The sequence below is a fragment of the Piliocolobus tephrosceles genome, chromosome 3 (assembly GCF_002776525.5).
Source record: "Piliocolobus tephrosceles isolate RC106 chromosome 3, ASM277652v3, whole genome shotgun sequence".
NCBI lineage: Eukaryota > Metazoa > Chordata > Mammalia > Primates > Cercopithecidae > Piliocolobus > Piliocolobus tephrosceles.
Window position 1 is genome coordinate 4586792 of NC_045436.1, and position 14869 is coordinate 4601660.

Consider the following 14869-nt stretch of genomic DNA (forward strand, 5'->3'; position numbering starts at 1 on the left):
TGCAGAAACTGGTAAAGTGAAGAATCAAGGTTTCATCCAGCTTTTCTACTGAACTGCACCTTTATGTAACCAAAGAGTAGACAACGGGCAAGAGACAATACTCTTAGTCTAAAAGTATTTAAGTCAATAACTGAAAAATGACAAAATATCACCATCTTGTCACTCCTAATAAATCAATGGATCTAGGTATTGAGTGTCAATAGCTACTAATATCACAAAAGGAAACAGAACCAGTTACAACATGACTTCTAATAAAAGAGCACACCACTAGCTAAAGTCTCGCCAAAGGAATCAAACAGGAGTTGAGCAGGCCTCTGGACCCACTGTCAATTTGCAGGACACAGAGCACACAGAGGAGTATGTTGAACTGCATCACTGACGTGCAATCAGCAAAATCCAGACACAGGACACTCTATAGGACAAATCCTCTAGGTTCTTCAGTAGATAAACTAAAGAAAATAAAAGAATAGAAGGGAAACTTTTTTTTTAAGAGACAAGACTAAACTATTATGTCCACTGATGCACACTGGAGTGATAAAACTATAACGACATGCAAGGAAGTGATTCCTATACAGTCAAGATGGGGTTGCTAAGGTGGGAGAGAAGGTGCTGACATTGGGGTGGAGATACAAAGGGGTCTATCTCTAGGGCATTCTCTCTATAATCATCCATCCATCTATACATTTGTTTGGTGGGATTTTCTGAATCTAAAAAGGTTTGTAAAAAATAAGTGTAAAAGCTACCACTTAACATCTTCCATATCCAAAGCATGATATTCTTTATTTTACAAATGCTATCACATTGTTCCAAAGAACCTTTGAAAGTATTTACTGGGCCAGGCGCGGTGGCTCAAGCCTGTAATCCCAGCACTTTGGGAGGCCGAGATGGGCAGATCACGAGGTCAGGAGATCAAGACCATCCTGGCTAACATGGTGAAACCCCATCTCTACTAAAAAAATACAAAAAACTAGCTGGGTGTGGTGGCGGGCGCCTGTAGTCCCAGCTACTCGGGAGGCTGAGGCAGGAGAATGGCGTGAACCCAGGAGGCGGAGCTTGCAGTGAGCTAAGATCTGGCCACTGCACTCCAGCCTGGGTGACAGAGCGAGACTCCGTCTCAAAAAAAAAGAAAGTATTTACTATATCCTTTTTTCAGATGAAGAGACTTCTCTCTTAAGCAAGCATCCCACTGTCACAGTTATTAGGGGAGAGCCCAGATTCAAATCCAGACCAATGACAAACTCCAAATCCATTCTCTTCATGCCTATGCTTCACTGATTCCCAGTTATTCATTCTTTTAAATATGTATTGCTTACCTACTAAATCATCCAACTAGGCCTCAAGACACAGAGGGAAGTTTCCGCCTTCATATGGAGTTCAATAACTAATGAAAAGGAAACACCAGGAGCCATCTGAATGAGTATAAAATTACAACTGTGACAACTACCGTGAAGGAGGGGTATACGGCACCATATTCCTACCGTGAAGGAGGGGTATACGGCACCATATTCCTACCGTGAAGGAGGGGTATATGGCTCTATATACCTACCGTGAAGGAGAGGTATACGGCGCTATATTCCTACCATGAAGGAGCAGTATATGGGCGCTATATTCCTACCGTGAAGGAGTAGTATATGGGTGCTATATACCTACGGTGAAGGAGTGGTATATGGTGCTATATTCCTACCGTGATGGGGGGTATATGGTGCTATATACCTACCATGAAGAAGGAGTATATGGTGCTATATACCCACAGTGAAGGAGAGGCATTATGGTGCTATAAGAATATGAAAGTTGAAAAATAGGAAAAGCTTCCCTGCAAAACTGATGACTGAGGTCTAAAGGAAGAGAAGTTAACTAAGCAAAGGGGACAGCGGAGTGCTCAAGGCAGGGGAAACAACATATAAAGTCCCTACAGACAGAAAAAGCCAGGCCCTATGAGGACTGAGGGTGGAGCATGAGGAGTGAGGGTAATGATGACTGGAGGTTAGGCTAGAAAGCTAGGAAGAACAGTAAGTTACTGAAAGTTTTAAACAAACATGTTGCTAAAGAGGAATTTGATTAGGCTTGCATTTTTAAAAGAATCAATGGAAGGGGGAGCCAACATGGAGGCAGAGACCAATGGAAAGGTTGTTACAGTTATCTAGGTGGGACATGATGGTAGCTGAGACCAAGCAGGAAAGACTGAAAGAAGTGGATGAATGCAAGATACTCAAGAGATAAGGGCAGGCACCCCTGTCATCCAACATTCTGAGAGGCCAAGGCAGGAGGATGGCTTGAGTCCAGGAGTTTGAGACCTGCGTGGGCAACATAGAGACCCCATCTCTAGAAAAAACTTTTTTAATTAGCGTGGGTCAGGCACAGTGGCTCACACCTTTAATCCCAGCACTTTGGGAGGCCAAAGCAGATGAATGGCTTGAGCTCAGGAGTTCAAGACCAGCCTGGGAACATGGTGAAACCCATCTCTACAAAAAATACAAAAACTAGTCAAGGGTGGTGGCATGCACCCTTAGATCTAGCTACTCGAAAGGCTGAAGTGGGAGGAAGCCAAGATCATGCCACTACACTCCAGCCTGGGCAACAGAGCCAGATCCTGTCTCAGAAAAATAAAAATAAAAAAAATTAGCTGGGTGTGGTGACACCCACCTGTAGTCCCAGCTATTGTGGGGGTGAGGCATGGAGGATCACAAGAGCCCAGGAGGCTGATGCTGTAGTGAATCATGACTGTGCCACTATACTCCAGCCTGGGCAACAGAGTGACACCCTGTCTCAAAAATAAATAAATGAATAAAAAAATAAAATTAACAAAAGAGGTAAAAGGACAGGACTTGATGGAGTGCCTATGGGGTATGAGGAGAAGGAGATGTCAAGAAGGACTCAGTTAAGCTGGGCGCGGTGGCTCACACCTGTAATCCCAGCACTTTGGGAGACCGAGGCGGGCAGATCACGAGGTCAGGAGATCGAGACCATCCTGAGTAACATGGTGAAACCCCGTCTCTACTAAAAATACAAAAATTTAGCCAGGCATGGTGGTGGGCGTCTGCAATCCCAGCTACTCGGGAGGCTGAGGCAGGAGAATTGCTTGAACCTGGCAGGCAGAAGTTGCAGTGAGCCGAGTTCGTGCCACTGTACTCCAGCCTAGGCAACAGAGTGAGACTCTGTCTCAAAAAAAAAAGAGGCAGGGCACGGTGGCTCAAACCTGTAATCCCAGCACTTTGGGAGGCTGAGACGGGCGGATAACGAGGTCAGGAGATCGAGACCATCCTGGCTAACACGGTGAAACCCCGTCTCTACTAAAAATACAAAAAGCTAGCCCAGTGAGGTGGTGGGCGCCTGTAGTCCTAGCTACTCGGGAGGCTGAGGCAGGAGAATGGCGTAAACCCGGGAGGCGGAGCTTGCAGTGAGCTGAGATCCGGCCACTGCACTCCAGCCTGGGCGACAGAGTGAGACTCCGTCTCAAAAAAAAAAAAAAAAAAAAGGACTCAGTTGTGGGACCTGACTTTCGGAGGTGCTATTCACTGACACAGGAACAAGAGGAACAGAGACAGACATTGGTCATAAGATGTCATGGACTCAAGCTTCGGGTACCACTGGGACTGCCAGGTGGAAATGTCAAGTTAAGCAGTTGAATAAATAAGTCTGAGGCCCAAAGCTAGATCTGAAACTCAGGAATAAATCTCTTAAGTCCTCAATGTAGACAGGGATGATTATTGTAGGAGGCCAAAGTTGAGAATGCCCTAAAGAGAATAAAGAATGAGACCTCAAGAATGACCCAAATGCAAATCTGGGAAACATCCAACTTTCTGAGCTATCTAGGGGTTGCAATTTCAGAAAAAAAGAAAGATTCAGTGAAATGGGGAAAAAAATCAGAAAAAAAAAAGAGATGAACAACTCTGCTTCAGGAAAAACTCATGGAAATTTCTGGAACAGTTAAGATGTAAATTTCATGTATAACAAATTGGCAGCCTGCAAGCAGTCCTCAGGTATATATTTTCATGAGCTGATTTACATAAGAGGACGAGGCCTTGTGGGAGGCGGCTTATGCGTAGGGACTCAAGGTTGCGGACTAGAGGAGGCCCTGGCTTCATCCCAGCAGTAGTCTGAGCCAGACGGAGAGACGCCACAAGAAAAAAGAGGACGCTGTCTTCACAGGAGATGCACGGAGGGGCATAAGTTCCTTAGCTTCCATAAGAAGAAAACATGTTTTCTTTTTTTTTTTAGACAGAGTCTCACTCTGTAGGCCCAGGCTGGAGTGCAGTGGCATGATCTTGGCTCACTGCAACCTCCGCCTCCAGGGTTCAAGTGATTCTCCTGCCTCAGCCTCCTGAGTAGCTGGTACTACAGGCACGTGCTTACCACACCCGGCTAATATTTTGTATTTTTAGTAGAGACAGGGTTTCACCCTGTTAGCCAGGATGGTCCTAATCTTCTGACCTTGTGATCTGCCCACCTCGGCCTCCCAAGGTGCTGGGATTACAAGTGTGAGCCACCATGCCTGGCCCAAAAACATTTTTTAAAAACATGCCTGAGTGAGAGAAACAGGGCTAGCCTCCCAGCTTCTATAAAGCATACACGGGGCCTTGGTTTAGATAAACCCCGAAGGACAGACCAAGCCCCTCCAGACACGCAGCTCTGGAGGACTGAGACAGTAGTACCCTGGCAGGGAACATCTTTCTCACAGACTGGCAGTGGCGCCAGAGCACAGGGACCTCTCTCCAGTGCTCTGCAGGCAACAAGAATGGAAGAATGTAAGTTGAAATTATCCCCAAATACATGGGACACTGTCTGTGGCTCCCAGAAACGCTGATGGGGTGGTAGAGCAAGGACGTAGGAGTACTGCAAGAGGATGTGAGGTTCTGTATGAGATCAGAACCTCATTAAAAAAACGTTAAAATTGTTTAATTTATGTAAACTCACCCATATATACAGGTGGGTGAGAACTACAGAAATTCAGGTTACTTTAGAAATGAGTATTTGTAAAATATTTATCTAATTTTCCAAGAGATATATTCCACACTAAAGTAGAAAGTCTGTTGGATAGATCCTAGTAGCCTAATAAACAAGTTTATGTGTCTTATTCTAAAGATGCACAATCCCTTGCTCCCTTCTTGGCTTCAGAAGCATTTTACTTGGAGTTAAACCATATTCATTTTTCTTTACATCCAGCTTGTGGCTACTCATACCTAGAAACCCTGGGCTGACAAACACCAGGACTGGCAAGTGCTTAGAATAGCTGCTGAGTGCTGGCTGGCTGCAGGGGCAAAGCAGGCACACCTCACACACCTAGCTGCCTTCTCCCAAAGCAGCACCTGGGCTGAGAGGCCCACCAACATACATGCAAACCTGCTGGGATTTCTGGAAAGTTCCACCATACTTACAAAAACTACAGAAGCAGGCCAGGAGTGGTGGCTCATGCCTGTAATCCCAGCACTTTCTGTGGCCGAGGGGCACGGATTGCCTGAGGTCAGGAGTTCGAGACCAGACTGGCCAACATGGCAAAACCCTGCCTCTACTAAAAATACAAAAAGTAGCCGGGCGTGATGGTGGGCGCCTGTAGTGCCAGCTACTTGGGAGGCTGAAGCAGGAGAATCACTTGAACCCGGGAGGCAGAGGTTGCAGTGAGCCAAGAATGCACTACTGCACTCCAGCGTGGGTGACAGAGCCAGACTCCGTCTCAAAACACTATAGAAGCACACACTCCTAGACTAAAGCAGGGTGTGACTTAGACCTAAATCCTCAGGGTATCCAGGAGAGCCCCTGCGAAGGGCCGCCTACCTACCTGTCATCCCCATTCAACCAAACCACCGAGGTGAGATAGGTGACCTACAGCTGTGAAGGATAAAAATACAGGTTCTGAGTTTGCAATTTTTTCTTTCAAAAGTACAGCTGCAATGTTAAAACTGCTGGCAAGGTGGTATGCAATTATTTCAATACTAATAGCCTTCCACAGACACTGTTCATTTTCTGTGTCCTGAACCCTTGGCACCAAACTTGCTGCATCACCTTTCTAGCGCAACCATGTGTACCATTCTGACTATAAAGAATTCTACATTTTAAGGAATCTAGGGCACTTCCCATCCCTAAAATGATATGGTTGGGAAACGAAGCCTAAGATATTTTTAGGAAGGCAACAGTCAATTACCATGACCAATGTGACACAGTATGCTTCAAAAACAAAAGCAGCTTAAGACTCAGGAGTGCGAAATAAATCCCCTGGGAATGGCAGAATTAAGAAGGCTCCAAGTAGAATATTCAACTTGGGAGACATTCCTAGGATACATCTGCTGTTATATACTGTGGGATCCTTTGGTTTGGGGTTGAATTTATTGTTTAAAAGAAATGGGCCGGGCGCGGTGGCTCAAGCCTGTAATCCCAGCACTTTGGGAGGCCGAGACGGGCGGATCACAAGGTCAGGAGATCGAGATCATCCTGGCTAACCCGGTGAAACCCCGTCTCTACTAAAAAATACAAAAAACTAGCCGGGCGAGGTGGCGGGCGCCTGTAGTCCCCGCTACTCGGGAGGCTGAGGCAGGAGAATGGCATAAACCCGGGAGGCGGAGCTTGCAGTGAGCTGAGATCCGGCCACTGCACTCCAGCCTGGGCGACAGAGTGAGACTCCGTCTCAAAAAAAAAAAAAGAAATGTTAGGGCCCTCCTGAGAATATTCTTGAACCTATCTGTAATAACTAATGAAAATTGTATCAAAGTCTCACTCATTCCTGAAGGTACTGCCTGTTGTCTCCATTCACACAGCTTCATTAACTCTCACGTTTCATCATTGCAGCTACACGGTATTTCTCTCTCTCGCTGTCTTTTTTTTTCAAGACAGAGTCTCACTCTATCACCCAGGCTGGAATGCAGTGGCGTGATCTTGGCTCACTGCAACCTCCATCTCCCGGGTTCAAACAATTCTCCTGCCTTGGCCTCCCAAAGTGCTGGGATTACAGGCATGAGCCACCGCACTCGGCCCAGTATTTCTCCTTTTAAGTCCATCCCAATCACATATCCGTTCAACGTTTCAAAGCACAGCTCTGATGCTATCACTCCTGGGCTCAGAAAATGCCAATAGTCACCACGCCTGAAGACTAAAATTCAGTTCTATTCCCCGGCATTTCCACGGCCTGGCCAACACTACCTTTCCATTCCTAGCTCCTATGAGTCATCTCATATACTCACTGGTAACTCAAATCACAAACGGTACATGTACTCTGGACCCATTTTGTTGTTTTTTAAAAATTAGAAGAACACATACTGCTTCCTTTAGACGATTTTGCTAAATTCAAATACAAACGTGTTGGCCGGGCGAGGTGGCTCACGCCTGTAATCCCAGCACTTTGAGAGGCCGAGGCGGGTGGATCACCTGAAGTCAGTAGTTCAAGACCAGCCTGGCTAACATGGTGAAACCCCATCTCTACTAAAAATTACAAAAATTAGCCGGGTGTAGTGGCAGGTGCCTATAATCCCAGCGACTCCGGAGGCTGAGGCAGGAGAATCGCTTGAATCCAGGAGGCAGAAGTTGCAGTGAGCCAAGGCCGTGCCACTGCACTCCAGCCTGGGCAACAAGAGTGACACTCCATCTCAAAACAAACAAACAAACAAATACACATTTTTGTCATTTCCTAGGTACACTTGATTAGCACTGTTTTCTGTCCCAGGCTTAATCATATATTGTACCTTCACACTTTGAAGTTATCACTATTCATATACAACTTTATTTTATGCTGACTAATCTTAATAGTTCCATCGCGACAGATGATACAGAAAATAATTTTCCTTTATGTGTAATCACTGTTCACATACCAAGATTATATGTATCAAAAACTTCTCCTTTTGAATACCTGTATGTTCCTATATGTGTGTCAAATATATCTGGAATAAACACAAACTATTAACAGTGGCCGCCTAGAGGGAAGGTGTTTTTTCACTGTATACCTTTCTGCACGCTTTTTTAAAATCATATGATTGTGCAACCTATGGAAAAAATTAAATTAAAAAATAATGAATTTAAGTCAGGCGAGGTGACTCACACCTGTAATCCCAGCACTTTGGGAGGCCAAGATGGGTGGATCACTTGAGCTCAGAAGTTCGAGACCAGCCTGGGCAACATAGCGAAACCCCACCTCTACCGAAAATACACAAATTAGCTGGGTGTGGTGGTGCACACCTGTGGTCCCAGCTACTCAGGAAGCTGAGGTGGGAGATGGGAGGATGGCTTGAGCCGGGGAGGAGGAGGTCGCAGTGAGCCAAGATGGCACCGCTGCCCTCCAATCGGGGTGAAAGAGCCAGATCCTATATGAATTTAAATGAAAAATATTAAATGTAAATAAAAATGAAAAATTTTCATTTTTAATTTACATGAAATTTAATGAAATGCAATTTAATGAAATGAAATGAATTTAAATGAAAAAAATGAATTTAACGTAAAACAACGCTTATACCACAGACAGGATTTAAAGTTTTCAAAAAGCCACCTTCCTCAAAAGCATTTTTCTCAGTAGCCGCCATGACTTAAAACTCCCCAGTTAAAATACAAAAGAATATTCTGAAGACAGTAAATACATTACATGCCATTATCCATAATCAAATGACTGAGGATTAGTTTATTGTATTAGCATAAGAAAGGAAAAAGCCACAAAGAGGCTGTATGTAGTCTCCCTAATTCCTGTTTCTTTTCCTTTTCCCCTCGAGTAACTAAATGAGTTTGTTTTACTCAAAGAACATTTGTATTCGTAAAAGAACTCATTTAGGAATCCTCGTCGTCTGACCCAGTCGAACTGGAGCAGTAGATTGCTGTGTGAATGTGTTTACCGTCTCTCTCTACAAACATCTGGTCTCCCATCCAGTCCTCCCTGTGGGTTGACTCTACTGGGCTGGAGAGGGCAGGGAAGGGAGTGCTCCTGTGCATCTTGGAATCCTCCCCAACACCCAAAACAGTGCCATGTGCTTACAGAAAGCATTATTCCAGTTCTTAATGCCACCTATTGCAAAGCTCTGACCCTTCTCTAGGAAACTGTGGTTGACATTTCAGACCTAAAAATGTCAGTTGGATACTTAAAATTGCTCGTATAAAAATCCACCTATTGAGCACACACTTTGTGTCTGACACTGACACTCAGCAACTAACTAGACAACAAAATTACCTCACAAGGTCAGAATATGAGGTAGGTGGCAGACATTCAGTAAATGCTTAGTAATCCGATTTGATGAACTTGTTAAACTACTTTCTGGCTAAACTTTTAAGTCTTTCATTAATGCTTTCTTCACATGGCAGTGGCCTTTAGTTTCCAATATTCTACTAAGCACTCAACTTTTTATTTTTATTTTTTTAAGGTACAAGGTCTCACTTATAACCCAGGCTGGAATATGGCGGTGTCATCATGGCTCACTGCAGCCTCAAACTCCTGGGCTCAAGCAATCCTCCCGACTCAGCCTCCCAAGTAGCTGGGGACTGCAGATGTGCACCACCACTCCCAGCTAATTTTTTTTCTTTGTCATTTTTTTGGGTAGAGATGGAGTTTTTCTATGTTGACCAGGCTGATCTCCAACTCTTGGCATCAAACATTCCTCCCATTTTGGTCTCCCAAGGCACTGGGATTAAAGGTGTGTGTCACCACACCCAGCACACCCAACTTTTGTGGACTTCTTGTATCAGCCCTCCAATCCTCATTAGCAACTGCCTGTTTATTTTTGAACTCAGGGGACATAAAGAAAGAAGTCTCTAAGGGCTGGGCATGTTGGCAGGTAGATGAACTTGCCCTACAGGGAGAGTCTGCTAAAGGGGAGGTAACAGGCTATATTTGCATTTCTAAAGAGGAAGTGGGGAACTGGGGGAAAAAGAAGAGAGAGAAAAATAATTAAACCATCTCTTAGGAAAGTGGGGGTACTCGGTTAAACTATGGTCAGGTCACTGCACTGCAGCCTGAGCAATAGAGCGAGACCTTGTCTTAAAAAAAACAAAAAAAAAGATCTAATAAACCACAGAGTAAAAGAGAAAAATCTGCCTTAGACTACACGACAGAAAAACTGACAAAGTTACTCTCTTTTACCTTCTTACCATCAAAACCTAAGAAATGGTGTCCTCTTTTCCATTATGAGACGATATACTTCGAGCTGCTGATCTTGTGATAATAAGTTTTTCTAAACTATGGATTCATTCTTGCCCTATGTCTCTTGCTGTTGTTTCGGCTGGATCAAGTGCTGAGATCAAGTAACTGTGGCTAGTAAACATGAGGTTCAGACCCAGGAGAGTTAACTGGCCTGGCAGAAAATCAAACAGCCTTGGACACGGGACACCACACTGCGACAACCCACACAACAAAGCTGGACTCACAACTGTCAACACCAAGAGCAGGCTGGCCCTAGAGCATCACAGTTCCACACTGCTCACCTGTAACAAAAGTCCAGGCTTTTCTAAACTGGGGTCCAGATATCATCTATCAAGACTTTAGCATCAACCTTCTTGACCTTCATAAAAGCTTCTGTGCTATCTGAAAGCACCACGGAAGTCTGGGATGAAATTTCTGAGATGAAAATTATTTTTAGAACTTTAATCGACAGTGATTCTCATCCAAGTAAATCAAAATCCATGCACATAGGAGATACTCGATAGATACAAGATCAATTGGGAGGGAAAAGCACTAAGTTAGTGACCACAAATGGACATAACTTTTGTCATTATCAGCAAACACTTCTTGAGCTCCTACTAGGTATAAGCGATAACAAAAGGTGTAAATTATAGGTTCTAACCACAGGCAGTTTACAATTGATAACTGTTACCCTATGAAGTATACAGAAGCATTTGAAAACCTCTAGACATAAAAACACCCTTTCCCTTTTCAGTGAGGCTTCCCTAGTTACCTATGTTTAACAGTGTATGCATTTTTTTCCTCTACCAAAAGAAGTCAAGAAGAAAAAACAAGGGAAGAAAGGGATACATAGCTAGAAGGACTGATCCCAGTGTCTGATATGTATAGCTCACACTAGCAGAACTCAAAATATGTAAGAATAAATAGAGGATTCTCTTCTTCACGCTGAATCCAAATTTGTATAGTAGTCACCGTTATTCTAAGGAGCTCCATTTGGTTCACTGCTAAACAGCCTCCCCCTCCACATATGTTAGCTGACCAGTGTGGTCCAGCTCCCACAGCACTGACTGTAGATATTTTATACTACACCACATGCTTCTGCTTCCCACTCTTCCATTCATAAAGAAGAGAACATTTAAAAAGCACACACAGCCAGGCACGGTGGCTCATGCCTATAATTCTAGCCCTTTGGGAGGCTGAGGCAGGAGGATCACTTGAGGACCCTGTCTCTACAAAAAATTAGCCGGGCATGGTGGCTTGCGCGACAGAGCAGACCCTGTCTCAAAGCAAAAAAAAAAAAAAAGGCACACACAAATTACACAAATTATTGGAAATACAGCACTAGAGGCTTGAGTAAACAGTACCAGTACTACAAAGAAAATAGAATTTCATGTGAATGACATGTATTTCAGTTCTAAGCAATACATAACTTAGAATGTAATTTCCTAATGCACTTAAAATTTTGTTTTAGTTTTTTTTGTTTTTTGTTTTTTTTAAAGAGACAGGGTTAGGCCAGGCACAGTGGCTATTGCCTGTAATCCTAACACTTTCGGAGACTGAGGAGAGAGGATCATTTGAGCTCAGGAGTTCAAGACCAGCCTAGGCAACATGGTGAACCTGTGCCCGGCCCCTAACGCATTTAATATCTTATTTAAGGCTATTTTAGGAATTCAAGGACAAAAATAATTACCAATATTCCTTTTCCTTATATTATACTTCACCTCTTCTATTACCTGAAATCTTCAGGTAGTGTTCATGAGAGATTTATACATGCTGCTTCATTTTCTCTGTCACCTTTAAAATACTATTTTCTCCAACTCCTCTACTAAACGGTCTTTCTAGATGATAATCCACGTTTTACCTACCCAGAGGTGCCAGTGAGCTGGGAGATCTGGGGGAATGCATTTTCCAGGAAACAGATTGCTAACCCACAACAGGAGGCTTTCAATGCCCTGGGAGATGGACTGTAATACCAGGACTTTTATCTTGACCTAACCCTCTACACTTCCTTCCCCCACCTACCAGTCCCTCTTGTCTCTTAACTCTTAATCACTGTTTGTTTCAGAAGCATTTATCACTATCCCACAGTATTTATTTATTGCCTGGTCCCCCATAAGATCTCCAGAGAGCAGGATATTTACGTGTCTTGTTGATTCAACCTCAGCTTCCAAAACAGTACCTGGCTCACACAAGAAGCTCAATAAATATTTACTGAATCAATTATAACATCTTACAATACCCAAGAATTAAGTCATATTTTATTGATCAACAAATCAACTAGTAAAATCTTACTTGTCATTGTAGAAAAAAAGCGAGAGGAGAGACACATCTGCTCCCCAACTCCTGCTAAATGAGATATGAAAAACGGATGGCTAAGTGGAGATTTTGTAAGAGAAACAAACGTTACTAATTTTTGAGACCACTTCTAAAAACAGGAGATGCCTGTTCCTTAACATACTGCCTTGTTTATCAGCCTACTGAGTGAAATGTCTGTTACCTACTACAGCCTTCCGCCATTATCTCAGTGCTGCATTCTGAACTAACACACCGAGAGTAGTTTGGTGAAGTGTGATGCTTTCTTTTAAAATAAAGGAGTGAGCAGGTCATGTGATGAGCAAATACAAACGCTGGGGACAATGATCATTAACAAATATTCTTATGAAGTTGAGCCACTGCCATTTCTCTTACCCCAAAGCGCTTGGGCAATTTCAGTAGAATGATGGTATCATTCTGTCGAGCAGTGAATTTTTAAGCTGGGATAGAATAAAGTTCCCTTTAAAGGGTTATGAGAAGGAATGTGAAAGAAAGATAGGGCAGTGGGTTTGGCAACCGAGGATGAGAAGCGCTCATTTAAAATACTGTGCTTTCCTACATTCCCTAGCCCCAGCCCTAACGTCCGACAGCACGCTGGGGATGGCTTTCCTTTCGGTGCAAACCAGTGATTTCTGGCATCCCCCTTCCAAATCACAGAAGCCAGCGGGGACCGCACTACTCCAGTACTTACCAGCATGGTGGAAGGCAGGATGGGGTGGTGGGAAGGGTACGCGGGCTTGAGGGGTGAGGTGCTGGGCCAGTGACCGAAGCAAGTTTCCTCATCAGCAAACGGTCATAAAGTTGCCTCCCACCGAGAACGGCCAGAAGAACCAAGTGGATGGCCAGGACCGCGCCAGAGCCTGCGCGTAGCGAACGCTGTGATTGCCTTCTTACCCTCCCACGGCAAGTGACACCGAAGGTCTGGGGAGACCGTCAGGGTTGTGACTGAGGATGGTTGTCGAGTGACCACAGAGCCTAGTAAATAACGCGTATCTCCTCCAGCACCGCGGAGCGAGAGCCCGGAGCCCGGAGCCCGCCGCACGCGGGGCGCCGGGGAACGCTCACGTCCACCGCCGGGGCCGCAGCCCAGCCCCATGGCTCCGGGCTTCCCGCTTCGAGTAGGGCACGCTGCGGCCCCCCGGGGCTCGGGGCGCGGGCGCTGCCACCGGAAGCGGGAAGGGCCAGCGGAGCCAGGTGGCCAGGAGTCGGGTACTTACCCACCGCGGGCGGCGTACGGCTGAGGTCGCGGCCAGGCGGCTCCAGGCGGCGGCGAAGTCGGGCGGCGGGGCGCGCGGGCTCCGGCAGACTAGGGCGAACAGGGTCCCCAGCAGGAAGGCGGCCGCAGCGCAGCTCAGGTACAGGCTGAGCCTGAGCAGGACGGAGCTCAGCCCCGCGGCCCCCGCAGCCTCCCCACCGCCGGGCCCCAGGAAGGAGAGGGCCACGGCGGCGAGGGCGGCCACCGCCACGGGCCCCCACCAGCTACGGCCGCCCGGGCCCCCCGGCGCCGCCGCTGCTGCCTCCGCGTCCCCCGGGGACTCCGGCCGCCGCTCGTCCCTGAAGCCCGGGGCAGGACGGCTGCCGGCGCCTGCGGCCCGCGCGGGGCTGAGGCCAGCGCCGCCACTGTCGGTCGCATCGGGGTGCATGCTGCTTCCTGGGCCGCTAAGGACAGGCACATCTCCTGCCCCGCGGTCCCCCGCCGGCGCTCCGGAGGCAGGGGGAGCCCGCGCTCATGCCTCGCCCGCGGTCCACCGAGGGAGCGGCCCCCGCAGACGCCGCTGGGCCCTTCTCGGCGACCCCTCAGCGCCGCCACCAGGCGCTGGGCCCGTAGCTGCCGGGCCGGGCGCAGCCAGGGAGCCCCACCGTGTTGTGACTGAAGCCCGGCCAGCCTGACGCGGGCGGGGCGGGGCCGCCCAGAAGTGCGTGTCGGGCGGGGCCCGGAGCCACCGCGGCCGCTGAGTGACAGCCAGGAGACGCCCACCCATAGCGCGGGGGCGGGGTCCGGGACGGGGCCCCACGGGGAGGGGGCGCTACCCAGCGCGGCGCACACCGCTCTTTCCCACGTTCCCCTCCGCCTCCACAGGGTGCCGTCTGTTCGTGGAAAATTTTGCTGCAGGTGTCAGCGGCGCTGGTAATTCCCCAGCTCAGGTGATCCCGTAATTCTCCCTCTCCGCTCATCACTGACAGTAACCTCTTCTCTTTGCTTGCAGCCTGCAACATTTCTTCCTGGTTTTCACTCGCTATTTAAATAGGCTGCTGTTCCCGAGCCTGCCTATCACAGTTTCTAACGACCTTCCCTTTCCCACCCTGCCGCCTTAAGCAAGGAATCAGACACGTGCGGTGGAGTAAGTGAAGCCTGCAATTCCTAGCTATGGAAAGGTCCAAAGAAGTCTGCCTGGTGTAACAGGGTGCAGATAGCTGCCCATAATCACTTTCGCTCCAATTCTGGCCCCCCCCCCCCAACTATTCAGTACAAAT

The 14869-nt window shown here is 46.9% G+C and overlaps 1 protein-coding gene across 3 annotated transcripts in view; it reads right to left on the reverse strand.

Moving 5' to 3' along the window:
* The window catches only part of SNX25 (sorting nexin 25), a 144686-nt gene extending 130395 nt beyond the window's left edge, over positions 1-14291 (reverse strand). Inside the window, exon 1 of one of the 3 annotated variants that reach the window (XM_023220987.2) lies at positions 13612-14291. In XM_023220987.2, coding sequence (XP_023076755.2) covers positions 13612-14037 — 426 coding nt within the window. In that variant the 5' untranslated portion in view covers positions 14038-14291. Of the gene's footprint in view, positions 1-10383; positions 10756-13085; positions 13105-13611 lie in introns of those variants that run through there. The other 2 variants (XM_023220988.2, XM_023220990.2) reach the window with 2 other exon arrangements.
* Positions 14292-14869: the final 578 nt, after the last annotated feature.